The sequence below is a fragment of the Leguminivora glycinivorella genome, chromosome 13 (genome assembly GCF_023078275.1).
Source record: "Leguminivora glycinivorella isolate SPB_JAAS2020 chromosome 13, LegGlyc_1.1, whole genome shotgun sequence".
NCBI lineage: Eukaryota > Metazoa > Arthropoda > Insecta > Lepidoptera > Tortricidae > Leguminivora > Leguminivora glycinivorella.
The window spans coordinates 20,043,661-20,060,404 of NC_062983.1; the positions used below are offsets into that span (position 1 = coordinate 20,043,661).

Sequence of the window (16,744 nt, forward strand, 5' to 3'; positions counted from 1 at the left end):
AGAAAAAAACCCTAGGTAAGCATAGTAAAGTTCAATATATATAATAGATTCGAGAAGTTAAAACTATTATATCGTTTAAATCACGAGATTGTTGTGAGATACTACAATGCTTGGATAGTCCTTCTCCCTAGTATAAAGAACCCTACTAGGTGAGCACTGTAAATAGTCAAAAACTTACGATGTTGCGCTTTTGTAACATCCGCGCCCCCGCTCTTTTGTATCATCACTTTCCGGTTCTGATAAAGAAGTCTTCTTGCTTACCAGATAGAAACTCCAGCAGGGCTAAGACACTTTCTAACAAGTATGTAAGTGCGAAAGTGACAAAAACCTAACCGTAATACGACCACTGTACTGACCTTATGGAACAAGAGTCCGCTGAACTCAGCTAAGAAACCTTAAGCATGCTGATTTTAACTCCCTACTAAAAACCGTTTTTTAGGAAGAGTCTGAGTGTTATGTCCTTTAGGAGGGGTTCGAAGAGCCCACGCCTCTGTTTTTCATGTCTTTTTTTTCTAGAAAACGACCAGGACAAAGCCTCGAAGGAATAGTGGCTAAGTTAGGGCAAGAAGTCAAGGTGGAGTGGTCCATGTCGGAAGGCATCGTTCAAAAATGCGAGGACAGCGAAGATGAAGACCCCTGGTTCAATGGCAGGTTGGTACACCACAGTATAAAAACCGGCCAAGAGCGTGTCGGGTCACGCTCAGTGTAGGGTTCCGTAGTTTTCCGTATTTTTCTCAAAAACTAAACTTATCAAGATGAAAACAATTTTCCTAGAAAGTCTTTATAAAGTTCTACTTTTGTGATTTTTTTCATATTTTTTAAACATATGGTTCAAAAGTTAGAGGGGGGGGACACTTTTTTTTCCTTTAGGAGCGATTATTTCCGAAAATATTAATATTATCAAAAAACGATTTTAGTAAACCCTTATTCATTTTTAAATACCTATCCAACAATATATCACACGTTGGGGTTGGAATGAAAAAAAAAAATAGTCCCCACTTTACATGTAGGGGGGGTACCCTAACAAAATATTTTTTTCGACTTTTTATTTTTGCACTTTGTCGGCGTGATTGATATACATATTGGTACCAAATTTCAGCTTTCCAGTGCTAACGGTCACTGAGATTATCCGCGGACGGACGGACGGACAGACAGACATGGCTAGTTGACTACGGAACCCTAATAAAGAGTACTATCGTACAGTATGGCCACTCCCGCTCCCCGCAGAAAATGCCGCCCACCCGCCCTCGGTTACCTCACATTTACCGCCTGTCAAGAACGCGACCAATCGACCTGTCGTATCTCATTCATACGAGCATGGTACGCGTTTACCTACACGAGCTTAGACTGTGTGATATATTTGATCCCCATTGTCCGAGGTGTGGTACAATCAAAGACAGGGCGTCCCAAGATTAGCGGACATGAAGGGAAAGTAGATAGGAAGGGTATTTTGCTGAAAGAAGACTTTATATTATTTCAAAAAGTTTGTCATCCTGCATTCAAAGTTTTTCTATATTACTTGATTCGTCATGGAATCAAACCGTAAGTCGATTTTTTAAGTTTTCACTGACTTCCACCTACAAAAATTAGATTAAGAATAATTTATTGAAAAACCTTATTGCTAAGTACATCTATGCGTTTACTTATATTATGTGCAGTTTTACGTGCGTTCGAACTAGGAAAATAATCCTGTATCTCGGGCAAAGAGATAATGTTCTAGTTTTAAACACAAAAAAATGTAAACAAATTAAAATCATTCTATCGCCGCGCTACAAGTACATGCCAGCGGCCGCGAGTTCGCGGCCCATTCAGTGGTGACGACCTTCGCGCGGCGCAATAGAATTCAATGTCGGCTGCTCGCGTGCGGTCCGTTTGTTAATGTAGGTAAGAATTGAGAATGGCGGCATTTTGTGTACATCAAAGTAGTGAGCCTTCTGTACTTGTACTATTATATATTCTGTGATAATAGGTATTAAAAGTAAATAAATTACACTTGGATAACATGTGTAGCTGCGCTGCGTAAGTGTTTATAAAATCGAAAAAGTAGGTCGATCGTGCATATTTTATATTATTACATTGTGATTCAAAGTCTTAAATTGCAAGAACTGCATTTCGACCGGTTTCTTTCGATTCTTAATGTAGGAGAAATTTATTGTTTGATAAATAGATAAAGTCGAAGTTGACTAGGTCGTCAAGAATTGACGCCCGAAAGCTGCAAGCTATGAGTAGGGATGGGTTACCCAGACTGAGTTCATTTGACACGCTAAGTAAATGTGTTTGTTTGATCCACGGTATATAGGCAGCAGTGAGCATCTTTTGTTGGTTTTTATTGCAGATAGTTCATCGATTACTCGCTTTGGGTGAGACCACACAGTGGATCGAAATGAATAAAAAATGGACATTCGCATTTTTTTCCAAAAATCCTATTTTAAAAAATGCTCTTCGGTTGAAAATGATATGAGAAATAAAAAATGTTATATAAAATTTTTCAAAATGAGGCTTATTTTAAGCAGAAAAAAATAAAATGTGTTTTTTTTTGTATGAAACTGAAAAATAGGTATCTTATTGTAAGAAAACCGTAACCGATCCCGCTTTCAAACCTTTACAGTGTCATTGTCCTACTTTAGAACAGTAGAAAATAGTAAAAACCTTATCTGAGTAGGTGCCCGTTATTTTTTTGTAGTCCAATCAAAAGTCAGTAAATACAACATTTTTTCTTAGTGCTTCATTTTTTTATTTTCATAAAAAAAACGGTATGTTCATGACAATTTAGTATAAAAATAAAATATATATATGACATTTTTAATACAGATAAATACAAGTTTTTACAAGGAAATGGTTAAAAATTACATTGAAATCGAAACATTTATTGCGATGTTTTTAGTAACTAAGATAGTAACAAAAAGTTAAAATTTACTTGAAATCAACAATAACAATATAAGTTATAAAAAAAAATACATTGTATAGATCTATTTTATTCACCACCTTCTTCTACACTTTCAAACATTTCTATATTTTCAGTGTCATCAGTGCTTATGTTTTCTATTATTAATAATTCCAAAGCTTTAGAAGAGAGGGTCTTTTTAGTCGCTTTACTTAGCGGTGGCCTCAAAAAAGACAATCTTGGATTAGATGACACCAAAAAATTGTTATTGTTGATTTCAAGTATATTTTAGCTATTTGTTTACTATCAATAAAAACACCGCAATAATTGTTTCTATTTCAATGCAATTTTCTTGTAAAAAATTGTATTTATCCTTAATAAAATGTCATATATATTTTGTTTTTATACTAAATTGTCATGAATACACCGTTTTTTTTAATATAAATAAAAAAATAAAGCACTAAGAAAAATGTTGTATTTACTGACTTTTGATTGGACTACAAAAAAAAAACGGGCACCTACTCAGATAAGGTTTTTACTATTTTCTACTGTTCTAAAGTAGGACAATGACATTGTAAAGGTTTGAAAGCGGGATCGGTTACGGTTTTCTTACAATAAGATACCTATTTTTCAGTTTCATACAAAAAAACACATTTTATTTTTTTCTGCTTAAAATAAGCCTCATTTTGAAAAATGTTATATAACATTTTTTATTTCTCATATCATTTTCAACCAAAGAGCATTTTTTTAAATAGGATTTTTGGAAAAAAATGCGAATGTCCATTTTTTATTCATTTCGATCCACTGTGGACCAGTGCCTTATGAAATCTGTGAGGTTTATATCTAATATCAATTTCCTTTTTCCACAGCCCAGAAACCAGCGAATCAAGTGACGACATAGAATTCGAAGACCTTTCAAACAAATCGGAGACGATTCCCTCAGAAATTACATCTGACGCCCCGACCCGCCCGCCGTCCGAACGGCTCAAACAAGTCTTGTACATACAGATGGAATTCTGTGAGAAGAACACGCTGAGACATGCCATAGATAATGGGTTGTTTAAAGAGACTTATAGGGCGTGGAGGCTTTTTCGGGAAATTGTGGAAGGTAAGTTTTCCATCAATTTTGTAAGGGCACACCTCGGACACTGGCGATCAAATATATCGTCACTACTTTGAAAAAAACTTGTATCTTCTTCTGTCAATGAAAAAAAAAATTGTAGTAAGTATGTATAGAATGCATATAGACTTACTGCGTTTTAACTTTGAGGATTATTTTATTATTATTTTATTATTTATTTATTCATGAACAATAACAATTGTGTCTGAATGTACTACATCTAAATATTAATCTAACATGCATAAATTTTACAACATATAGTAAAAGCCAAATGCCAAAAAATCACAATTAGAATATTATTATTCCCAGTATTTATTTTATATCTTAGGCTAGGCTGTTTATAATATGGATATAAAAGTAAAATACAAAAACACATACAAAACAATATAAAAAAAACATATAAACACATTATAAAAAACCTAACCTAGGGTGCCGCCAGCAGCGGGGCAGGGCCCAAGCTGCCGGTGGTTAGGGCTGCAGAGAGAGGAACCGTCGGACTATCCGCGCCGTGTCCAAGATCACCGCCTTCTGCATCTGGCCCTTGATCCAGCCACCTAGCGAGAGTCTCTTAAGATGTTGGTCGAGACTCTTCGCTATGAGACCGTTCGCTGAAACGACTATCGGAACAATGATTGTTGAATCAACATCCCACATGGCGGTTATCTCGTGAGCCAAGTCTAGGTACTTACTGGACTTGTCCTTCTCGGCTTTCACGAGATTCTCATCATGGGGGATGGTGATGTCAACGAGCACTGCCCGGCGTTGCAGTCGATCTATTATCACAATGTCAGGCTTATTGGCTACAATAGTCCTGTCAGTGATAATAGATCGATCCCAATAGAGCGTGGCACGACCATTTTCAAGAACTGGCGCAGGTAAGTACTTGTAGTACGGTACTTCGCGGTCCACAAGGCCGTATTGAAGAGCAAGTTGCTGGTGAATAATCCTGGCTACGAGATTATGTCTGTGCAAGTACTCGCCGTTAGCAAGATGAGAACAACCGGAAATGATATTATTATTATTATTAGGTATTACTAAAATTATTTATGTCAGTCAATTTTCGTTGAAATAATTAATAAATTCTTCAATTGAGTAGAAGCACTCCCTCAACAACAGGGCTTTTAATCTATTTTTAAAAATATTTAGGCTAGTAATGTTCCTCCACTCACTAGGAAGTTTGTTGTAGAGCTGTACCCCCTGGTAGTATGCGCAATGGCTCACTACTTTTAAGTTTGGCTGCAATTAGCATGAGATACGAGATTTTTTCAAAGTAGTGACGATATGAAAGAGGTGCGTTCCTAGCACACATTCTAAGCTCGTGTAGGTGAACGCGTACCATGCTTGTATGAGTGAAATATGACAGGTCAACTGTTCAAATTTTTGATACGTGGTAACTATGAGGTAACCGAGAGCGGATGGGGGCCACTTTCAGCGGAGAACGGAAGTGACCATACTGTACGATAGTACTCTTTATTATATGTGGTAAGGGTCTCCCCAAACCTATCGACGTGGAACCTAGCCGACCAAAAATCGCTCTTTAGTATGAATTTAGCTGTTAACTCAACGCATGCGCACGCATGTTCATCCTAACGAGAGATTCTTGGTCAGCGAAAGCCGATTCCTTGTCGATAGGTTTGGAAAGTACTAAGGTAATCTATTTTACTAATAAACGACTCTGAACGGCTCAAACAAGTCTTGTACATACAGATGGAATTCTGTGAAAGAACACGCTGAGACATGCCATAGATAATGGGCTCTTTAAAGAGACTTATAGGGCTTGGAGACTCTTTAGGGAAATTGTGGAAGGGTTTTCCACTAAGACGCGCTAACGGCCCAGCCACGACATTGGTCTAAGCGCGACAGCGGTGAGTGGCAGCCATACGTGCGAATGAAAAGTCCCATCGCTGTGTCTCGCTCCAATGTATGGCCGCCGCTCACCGCTGTCGCGCTTAGACCAATGTCGTGGCTGAGCCGTAAATGCGCGCGCATTCCGCTGGCAATCCGCGCTCATTAGTTCCCGCCGGCGTCCGCTGGGCGCGACGCCAGCATCCGGCGCACCGCTATCATTGCGCTCAGTTAACGCTACGCTCTCAAAACTTTTTGGGAGCGTTGGCGGAGAGCAATGAGAGCAGCAGACGCCGGCGGGAACTAACGAGCGCGGATTGGCAGCGGAACGCTAGCCTTCGTCCGCCGCACCGCTATCATTGCGCTCCGCTAACGCTACGCTATTAAAACGCTTTATGTGTGGCGGAGGCTTTAGTGTCACGCGGACGCACCGGACTATTATGTTTTAAGTTCAGGAAGCGTTTCAGAATAAAGCGGAGGACAAAATCAACTTTATGCAAATTGGTCGCGCGGATCGCTCTTCGCGGTCGGTCCGCGTGACACTGAAACCAGCCTAAGACGCGTTCATCTTTTCCTGTTTATTTATTATTAAGTTTTACCAACGATTGTTGACAACGATACATTAAATCTGTACAAGCTAATACATGTTATGACATGGTGTCACAACCACTTAAAGGTAAACACGGCGTGTGTAACAAAAAAAGAATAAACTACTATAAAACTATACTCTGTCAAACAAGTCTGTCAGTAAATAAGAACAAAGAAAACTATATGCATCCTTTTCTTTAAGGTGCTAGAGAAAAGGATACCTATAGTTTTCATTGTTCTTATTTACTGACATACTTGTTTGACAGAGTATAGCTTAAACTTAACAATACTTATGTCTTTCACAAGGGGGCAAAGCTGTTGTTTAAGCGCACGCGCCAACATTGATATACGAGCAAGCGATGGTGTCCAAGCACGCAGTGTAAACAAACTCGGCCACCGAGTGAAACACAAATTTTTCACCACACTAACACAAGGAAGATATTAATCTTCTTGTTTATCAATGTTAAAAAAAAAACTTTAAAGTATTTCATTGTTTCAGGGTTGGCCCACGTTCATCAAAGAGGCATGATCCACAGAGATTTGAAGCCGGTGAACATTTTCTTGGACTCCAACGACCACGTGAAAATCGGAGACTTCGGTCTGGCCACCAAAGCTTTTAGTGGGATGCTGGTTGATGGTAAGTAGCTGGTTCCACACCATACAGGAATAAGTAATGGAAGAGTTGTAACTCTATACATCAGTAAATGCGGGTTAATTGTATAGGAATAGTTAAGTGACATCTATCGAGAATCATGCGCCAATCACTTAAACTATGAACGTTGTTCTAGTGATCCTGGGTTCGAATCAGTTAGTTCGAGACTTCTATCATTATTGATTTGGCTTATCTTCTTCTTCTTTACATCCTGTTACCCTCTGCTGGGGTGTAGGGACTCGAATCATATTTCTCCATTTACTTCGGTCTTGGGCAGTTTGTGCTCCTGCTGAACCGATTTGGCTTATGGTTTGTATTATTTTCAGAAAGAAGTAAGCAGGAAGAAATAAGCGGCTCTCTTACTGGGCAGGTATGTTTTAGGTAATAACCGTGTTTTCTATTACGCTTGAACTTCTTTGCTATGTTCCTATATGTCAGGGTCGCCATGTAAGGTCTATTTGATAATAGATCTGCTGATGCACATAAGTGTCAAGTAGAATTACTATGTCTTGATACATCTATGTTACACACCACTCTTAGTGTAAGTTTTGCGACCTATATATTTAATATGGAAAGAAAGAAAGAAAAAAATACACTTAGTGCATGCTGGGCAAAGGGTTCCTAACTTTTTTTTTTGTATTTGTTCTTTTATATTTAGTGTAGTTCTTGGTTGTAATTCGACATTTAGAGACTTTCTACATCTGTAATTAATTGTAGTAGAGTTATACTTAGTTAGAACTTAGAATTAGTATAGTATCAATTGTAATTTCAATTCAATTTTAAATATTTTCTAAATATGTACATGTGACGTGTAAAAGTGCCCCTGTGGCCTATTTGCTGAATAAATTATTTTGATTTTTGATTTGATTTCCATATTTTTTAAATCCTTTTTCTTTTTAACAGGTCGGCACAGCTCTCTACGTGGCCCCAGAACTCCTCCAATCAGCCAGCAAAGTGATATACAACCAGAAAGTGGACATATACTCGCTCGGTATAATCCTGTTCGAGATGTTCCACCCGCCGCTAAGTACGGGCATGGAACGAATGGTTGTGCTGACCAATTTGAGGACTAAGGATGTAGTCATGCCAGAGGGATTTGAGTGTGAGGATAATGAGAAACAGATTATTGTTATAAGGTAGGTTTCATTACAGTCAAAGACGTATAACTCCGACAGACAGATATATAACTCCGTATAGACAGATAAAGTCTAAGAAAAAAACGTACCTCAGTAACATACAGACAACCGGCCAAGAGCGTGTCGGGCCACGCTCAGTGTAGGGTTCCGTAGTTTTCCGTATTTTTCTCAAAAACTACTGAACCTATAAAGTTCAAAACAATTTTCCTAGAAAGTCTTTATAAAGTTCTACTTTTGTGATTTTTTTCATATTTTTTAACCATATGGTTCAAAAGTTAGAGGGGGGGACGCACTTTTTTTTTCCTTTAGGAGCGATTATTTCCGAAAATATTAATATTATCAAAAAACGATCTTAGTAAACCCTTATTCATTTTAAAATACCTATCCAACAATATATCACACGTTGGGGTTGGAATGAAAAAAAATATCAGCCCCCACTTTACATGTAGGGGGGGTACCCTAATAAAACATTTTTTTCCATTTTTTATTCTTGCACTTTGTCGGCGTGATTGATATACATATTGGTACCAAATTTCAGCTTTCTAGTGCTAACGGTTACTGAGATTATCCGCGGACGGACGGACGGACGGACGGACAGACAGACATGGCGAAACTATAAGGGTTCCTAGTGACTACGGAACCCTAAAAAGGTACGGTGGCCTAGATGGCATTACACCTTTGGGGTAATGCCATCTAGGCCACCGTCTTCTTTACAGCGTTCTTGATCAACGGATCGTGAATGGAAATTAACTATAAAAACCTCAAAATTATATTTATATCAGTTATTTAAAGCTTTCGTCCTCATACAAAGTAATATAAATGCCCATTTTGTGATATAATATAAATGTACATTTGTCGTTAGCCCTACAACTATGTCCTTCCAACTTAGGACGACAACAGACAGTCTTAAAATTCATAATTTGAAAAAAATCATAATCTTACAAAAATCAGATCGAGTGCACAGAGTTCCATACGATTTCCCGACTGTCCACACATACTCTTGTTTTTTAAGATTATGAATTTTCAGATTGATCTGACAGATTGCATACAAGTCTTTTTTTAAGATTATGAATTTTAAGACTGTCTGTTGCCGGCCTTATTGGTGAAAACTTTTTAATATTTGCCTTATTTTTAGTGCGTTTACACATTATCCGATCCGATATCGAATGTACGAGCGATATATTTATTAATGGCATCTTTGATATTTGCCTCTGATATCCTTCCTACATCCGATATCAGATCGGTTAATGTGAAAACGCTCTTAGAGTTTGTGCTGAAAAAAAGTGTTTTAGGTTTCTAAGCATTATATTTTACGACTATGACAGGTGGCTACTAAACCACGACGCTAGCGTCCGTCCAACTTGCGCTGAACTTCTCTCCAGTTCGCATGTGCCCCGACCGGTAGCAGAAGGCGCGTTATCAGGACTACTATCACACACGTTAAGTTCCAGAGGGTCCCGTGGCTACCAGCGACTGGTTAGTACATTCAATTGGTCCTGTTTTTACTGAGAATTACGATTTAGAATAGAATATGTTTATTTAACGCGATATAGTAATTACAGAAGACACGTAACGGGTAATTCCATGTAACAGAGTAATGTAAGTGACCAATTATTTGCATGTTTTTTTATTCATGGTGCTAATTTAAATATCAATATATCTAAGGATTAAAAGTAGGCTTATCTAGAGATAAATTAAGACTTCAATTTGCATCATAAATAAAAAAAACATGCAATGAAGTGGTCACTTACATTACAGTTACGTGGAATTGCCCTAACGAACAATTGTGGCTAAAATGGGACTCCACTTAGCATAATGCCGTTATTGAACAAAATATATAAAAAAACATATTCGACAAGTAGGGAACAAATCAAATTATTTTATTGAATATTTTTTTTGATTTGCTCTTTTTTCAACTAGTCAAGACACTACTATATATAAATTATAAATTGAAATAGATATTATTCACGAAAGAAAAAACAGCAAGGCCCACTGGTGGCCGAGCCGGGCCGTTTTTTCTTTCGTGTATGATATCTATTTCAATTTAAAACATATTCGCTTTATCAGGACTACTTTCCCATATACTGAGTTCAAAAGGGTCTCGGGGTTACCAGTGAATAGTTAGTTCGCGGTTCAACACATAAAAAAAACCGGCGAAGTGCGAGTCGGACTCGCCCACCGAGGATTCCGTATCCTTCAAAAATTAAAGTCATTTCATGTTTCTCATAATAACCATAAAGACTCGACTAGAAGCATAGGTACTAATGAGCATTATTGTGTATAGCGCCATCTCTCGGTAAATTCACATCGCTCGGTGAATTATGTTGGTTTTTCAGGGATAATTCTTTATAATGCTTACCGGTTTCGATAGTTTTTGCTGTATTTGAAAGATGAATGTAGTACGTAAAATCTTGTATTAATTTGAAGTACGATATACATCTGAAAGGGTGGTTAAATTGAAAGTTAACATCTGAAAAGTTTTCCTTAGTTATAAGGGTTCCTTTTGTACCATTTATGGTAACCCTTTTATGGTGGAAGGCGGAACCTTAATAAAAATACACATCGAAGGGCTGCTTACGAAAAACCATACCATTTGTTACCTATAAATAATGTTTTGCTTCAAGTTTCTTATTTTTATTAGATCGGTGCGTGCCTACAGCAAGCACCTTCGACTGCTGAAGATATTACTTACCATAACGGAATGAGGAGAGTTCAGCTACGGTGGTTGACGGATCGCGTGGCACAGGTTTGTATTTTTCGACCCTCTATTCATCTGACGCCCCATACTGATATACATCCATACTATAAGTATACTATAAAATAAATGGGAAAAAGTGTGTGTCTGTTCGTTTGTACGTCTTTCACGGGAAAACGGAGCGACGAATTGACGTGATTTCTTAAGTAGAAACAGTTGGGGATGGACAGTGAAATAGGCTACCTGTTGTATCTTTATAACCCCCCACTTACCTAAAACGGGGGGTGGAGCATTCCGTTATTTTCGAATTTCACACGAGCGTAGCCGCGGGCAAACGCTAGTTGGTATATAAGCTTTCGTCAGGAAAACCTGCTTTACTATAACGAAGCCATACCATGAGAAGAGTTGTAGGTAACCGTTGTCCGATCGCAATGCCAAGGACAAGGACATTTGAATACTTATAAAAGCGGCGTTATCATGGTCGTGCGATAAACGATAAAACATCGGGCCGTCCCTATTGCACTTACAAATAGTTCGATAGGGACGGCCTGATGTTTTATCATTTATCGCACGACCATGCTTGCAGCCGGCGTACCATGCTTCCAATTTTATCACTTATCCACGTGGATAAGACATCTATCACTCTCACACTGACATACTTGCTAAAGCGTGACAGATGTCTTATCCACGTGGATAAGTGATAAAATTAGAAGCATGATACGCCGGCTGGTTACAACACATCAATAAAATTATCAAGATTACACCGATACTCTATATTATAAATAAAAACCTATTTCAATTGCATTTTTGAATGTAATAATCCGTTTCAGATATTCAGAAGTCACGGCGCGGTGGAGTTTTCACCACCTTTCTGACTCCTCGAGTTGAAAGCTTGGGATGCTTACCCCAACGCGGTCAAAGTCATGACCGCTTCTGGCACCGTTTGCCATCTACCACATGATCTGAGACTGCCTTTTGCTAGGTAATTATCTATTTATTTCACCGAAGATATAATTGCCAAGCCATTTGACCAGTCAGAAGTCACAACACTAGCGTCGAGATTTTACCACCACTCCTGAATCCTCGGGTTAAGGCTTGGGACGCTTACCCCAACGCGGTGAAAGTCATGACCGCTTCTGGCACCGTTTGTCATCTACCACATGATCTGAGACTGCCTTTTGCTAGGTAATTATCTATTTATTTCACCGAAGATATAATTGCCAAGCCATTTGACCAGTCAGAAGTCACATCACTAGCGTCGAGATTTTACCACCACTCCTGAATCCTCGGGTTAAGGCTTGGGACGCTTACCCCAACGCGGTCAAAGTCATGACCGCTTCTGGCACCGTTTGCCATCTACCACATGATCTGAGACTGCCTTTTGCTAGGTAATTATCTATTTATTTCACCGAAGATATAATTGCCAAGCCATTTGACCAGTCAGAAGTCACATCACTAGCGTCGAGATTTTACCACCACTTCTGAATCCTCGGGTTAAGGCTTGGGACGCTTACCCCAACGCGGTCAAAGTCATGACCGCTTCTGGAACCGTCTGTCATCTGCCACATGACTTAAGACTGCACTTTGCTAGGTAAGTTTCTATTTGACCGTTATTTTACTTGGTGTTGAGAAGGAATAACTTTTTAGTAGAGAGGTAAGACTTTTACCCCAACACGGTCAATGATTTTAAGCTGCCTTTTGCTAGGTGTATGTTCAAGCTACCGAAAGTGTAATTTTTTGTCAAATATATACATTTATGTGTAACGTCATGTCCGTGCAATAACGCAACTTTGTCATCATTGCTTACCATCCATATGTTTGTCTTGACAAACCGTATTGCCGCGGCACCGACACCGGACTACAATTTTGCATGCAGTCGTGGTTGAAAAAAAATAGTATCATGATTCATATCATACAAAAACATATGTAACTCCGTACAGACGGATAAAGTCTAAGAAAAAAACGTACCTCAAAGCCATAGAGAAAAAGTTACGGTGGCCTCGATGGCGTTACACCTTTGGGGAACGCTCGGCTAGATGGCTCTAATATTAACACATAACAAGCTAACAATACAATATAGGGATGTTACGAATATTTGCATTCGCATTCGCTTCAAACGATGCGAATGTTTTGCGAATGCGAATGTGTGCAAGTCGCAGCTTGTTCCTCGCCCGCGCCGGCCGCTCCAATTGCTACTTGTCGACTGTAGACTCGCGCATGCGCAGATAGGTCAAATTCGTACGGCGTGAAGTTCGTACTCGGCATTTTGACCAATAGTAAGCATTTTTAATTTTTTACCTAGCGGGTTGTTGGTGATTGCTTGGTTTTTTATGAAATTCAGCGATATTAGCATTCGCATTCGCATTCGCACATTCGCATTCGCACATTCGCATTCTGAATATTCGCATTCGCGAATGTGACACATGCGACATTCGTGACATCCCTCATACAATATAGGCCAAATTGTCAAAACTGAGGTTTAAAAGTTTTTAAGCTTGTGTCCAGAGATGGCAGTCTTTGCACTGTGATTACACGTTTTACTTTGACAGTAACTCTATAATACTCGATCCTCTTTGATATCATATGATTTGATTGACCACAAAATTGAGGTGGAATGAGCTACCTTCTGAGGCGTTCTCCTTGCACTATGGACAGGGGGTTCTTCAAGAAGCAGGTATTTAGGGTTCTCAAAGTTCGGCAACGCATAAGATGGCTCCCCTGATGTTGTTTATGTCCATGGGCGGTGATGACTGCTTCCCTTCAGGCGGCTCGTCTGCTGGTTTGCGGCCATCATAAAAAAAATCTTATGTTATTTCCAGACACGTGGCATACTCCGGTTCGAAGTACATGCGTCGCTACGTCATAGATCGGGTGTTTAGAGAGAAACACGTGCCAGGTTTCCATCCGAGGGAGATCATTGAGTGCGCGTTTGACATATACAACCCTAAGTCAGGTGAGGAACCTTAATTTTTATAAATAACGGTGATGATTATAAATAAATAGTTAAAGAACATTCTCAGCTTCATTTCGTAAGTTCCCTACCACCCTAATATTTTTTACCCACAACTGAACGGTTGTATTGAGAAGGTCAAAGAAAATAATATAAGCAACGCTAACTGTCGCGGATTCGTTCGACCGATTAAAACAAATCGCATTCCAATTATGGTCAGATCACACTCTTAATTTTCTCAACAAAATCTCAATCATCTCAATATGTTGTGTAATACCTTCTCATATATCTATTTATAATAATCATCTCACTGCACTTGTTATTGTTTAATGCATGTTCGATTTTAAGAAATAATATATAATACCTATATGCTAATTGCACGTAAGGGATAACCGTTAGTTTGCCGTTAGTGTTAATTTTGTGCAATAGATAAACGATATAATTTCGAACTTGTCAGTCCCACTACATACTTATCTCGAAAAGTCTGAAAGTGCATTAGCAATATAATATACTAACTTTTGCCCGCGTGTTCGCTCGCTTTAGAAAGAGACAAAAAGTAGCCTATGTCACTCTCCATCCCTTCAACTATCTCCACTTACAAAATCACGACAATTTGTCGCTCCGTTTTGCCGTGAAGGACGGACTAACAAACAGACACACACACATTCCCATTTATAATATTAGTATGGATACTCGTAAATTAAATGTGACTACAGTACAGAAAATTCAGTTTCTGTACTGAAGAGTCACATTCAGTTGGTTTTGCTTCTCTATTCTTTATACTAACTCCCTTATTCATAAACGTATTCTAAAGTTATCAAGCCGATAAAGTTCGTTTGTCCCTTTCCGACGTATTGGTGTGATAGAAAAGGACAGACGAACTTTATCGGCTTGATAACTTTAGAGTACGTTTATGAATAAGGGGGTAACTGTATACACTTCATTTCAGACACTCTCTGGCCGGACGCCGAATTGCTAGTAGTCGCATATCGGGCAGCATCTGAAAGTGGTCTAAAAGTGACCATACACCTGAATCATACAGAGCTTTTAAAAGCATTGCTTTTGTCATGTGGAGTACCTTTGGATAAACATGCTGATATATACCCTATACTCGTCGATGTTACTTTTGGTAAGTACATATTATTATTGTCCCGGATCTGTAAGTTCACATTTTTGACATTTTGTTTTGAAGTATGTTGCGATGTGGCTAAGACGTATCGTTTGACAAATCTAACGATTAATATCTAATTGGTTGAATCGATTAGGCCCTGTGTACAAGGAGGCGCTTAAACAAATATACGATTTCTGTCAACTTACTGAAATGTCATTTGAATCGAAAACAGACTCTGCCACAGCACTAGTTTAAAAATATAAATGAATGATAAATGACATAATAAGTAAATCCTGCGTGATAAATTAATATCATAAAATACTCACTAACGAAGATCCGCAAAAATGTAACATGTGTTAGATTATGTTTAAATTAAGCGAAATATTGTTTTTAAGTACTTGATTTTTTTAATATTATTACAGGATTTTATTTAAAATTTCATTAGGTTGCGCGAGTTTACGTGTTGTGGACGTTGTCATGTGTCAAAAAGAGGTTCTTACAGCTCTGGGACAAAAATTAACATTATATTATGATTGATCGGGAGTAAGAAGTGAACTTAAGTGTAATTTTTTGTCCGTACTATTTGCACATATTTCTTCCAGGTCGCATAACCAGCCTGCAACTGCAAACCCACCTCACCTCTCTCTGCATAACGAACCGCGACGTATCCAACCTCCTAGGTCTCATGGAAGCAGATATACCAGTGTACGAAGTAAAGGAGCTGGTCACACGCTTCGTGAAGCAAGCCAAGTGGGCGAAGCTGGTGGGCCAAGCTGTGGCCGAGCTTGAGGCGGGCTATAGGAACGCTAAGGCGCTAGGGTGCGAGGTGAGTTTGTTGCAGTCTTTATAACGACAAAACATCAGACAAAACTAGAGCGCGCTGGCGATAGCGCTGTCTCTGTCACTCTTAACTGTATGCCCGAAGGGCATATGGCGACTAGAGCGCGCTGGCGATAGCGCTGTCTCTGTCACTCTTAACTGTATGCCCGAAGGGCATATTGCGACTAGAGCGCGCTGGCGATAGTGCTGTTTCTGTCACTCTCAACTATATGCGGGATCTCGGCTAGTCCGCCACTAGTAGTGCTGTCTCTGTCTCTGTCCCTCATGGAAGCAGACATACCAGTGTACGAAGTAAAGGAGCTGGTCACACGCTTCGTGAAGCAAGCCAAGTGGGCGAAACTGGTGGGCCAAGCTGTGGCCGAGCTCGAGGCGGGCTATAGGAACGCTAAGGCTCTAGGGTGCGAGGTAATTTCTGGGTATTTTTTTGTATATCTTTTTTTTATTATTATAAATGGGCATACTCTTGGCCACAGACTAGCCAAAGGCAAAAATGTGGTCTACGATATTATGCGAAAATTCTAAAATTGTAGAACGCTCCTTACAAACTTCCACCCCCCATCTGAGGGAAGTGGGGAATTAAAAGAGATAAAAATTAGCCTATGTCCCTTCCCTATCACTTCAACTATCTCCACTTAAAATATCACGTGTTGCCTTGAAAGACGGACAGATAAACAGACCCACACACTTTCCCATTTATAAGATTTGTATGGGTATTAGTGGCGGCTGGTGAAAAATTCTGCTAGGCAACACTGAGCAAAAAGAAACCTACCTTACTTTACTAATATTCAATTTTAGGCAAGCCGGTGGGAATCGGCTTGTATGGACCAGCCGCTCCTGATGGATAGACCTACCGTTGTCTGAATACATACCCGCAACGCAAGCCTTCTTGAGCTTACCGTGAGACTTAGTTAATATGTGTAATA

General features: G+C 39.1%; 1 protein-coding gene across 1 annotated transcript in view; it reads left to right on the top strand.

The window, feature by feature from the left end:
• Window positions 1–16,744, top strand: part of LOC125232847 (eIF-2-alpha kinase GCN2) — a 56,743-nt gene that overhangs the window by 21,785 nt on the left and 18,214 nt on the right. Inside the window, 11 exon segments of the mRNA XM_048138640.1 lie at window positions 517–651; window positions 3,766–3,992; window positions 6,937–7,074; window positions 7,416–7,459; window positions 7,993–8,225; window positions 9,551–9,701; window positions 10,867–10,971; window positions 11,751–11,902; window positions 13,740–13,873; window positions 14,820–14,999; window positions 15,584–15,807. Of these exon segments, the coding sequence (XP_047994597.1) occupies window positions 517–651; window positions 3,766–3,992; window positions 6,937–7,074; window positions 7,416–7,459; window positions 7,993–8,225; window positions 9,551–9,701; window positions 10,867–10,971; window positions 11,751–11,902; window positions 13,740–13,873; window positions 14,820–14,999; window positions 15,584–15,807 (1,723 nt within the window).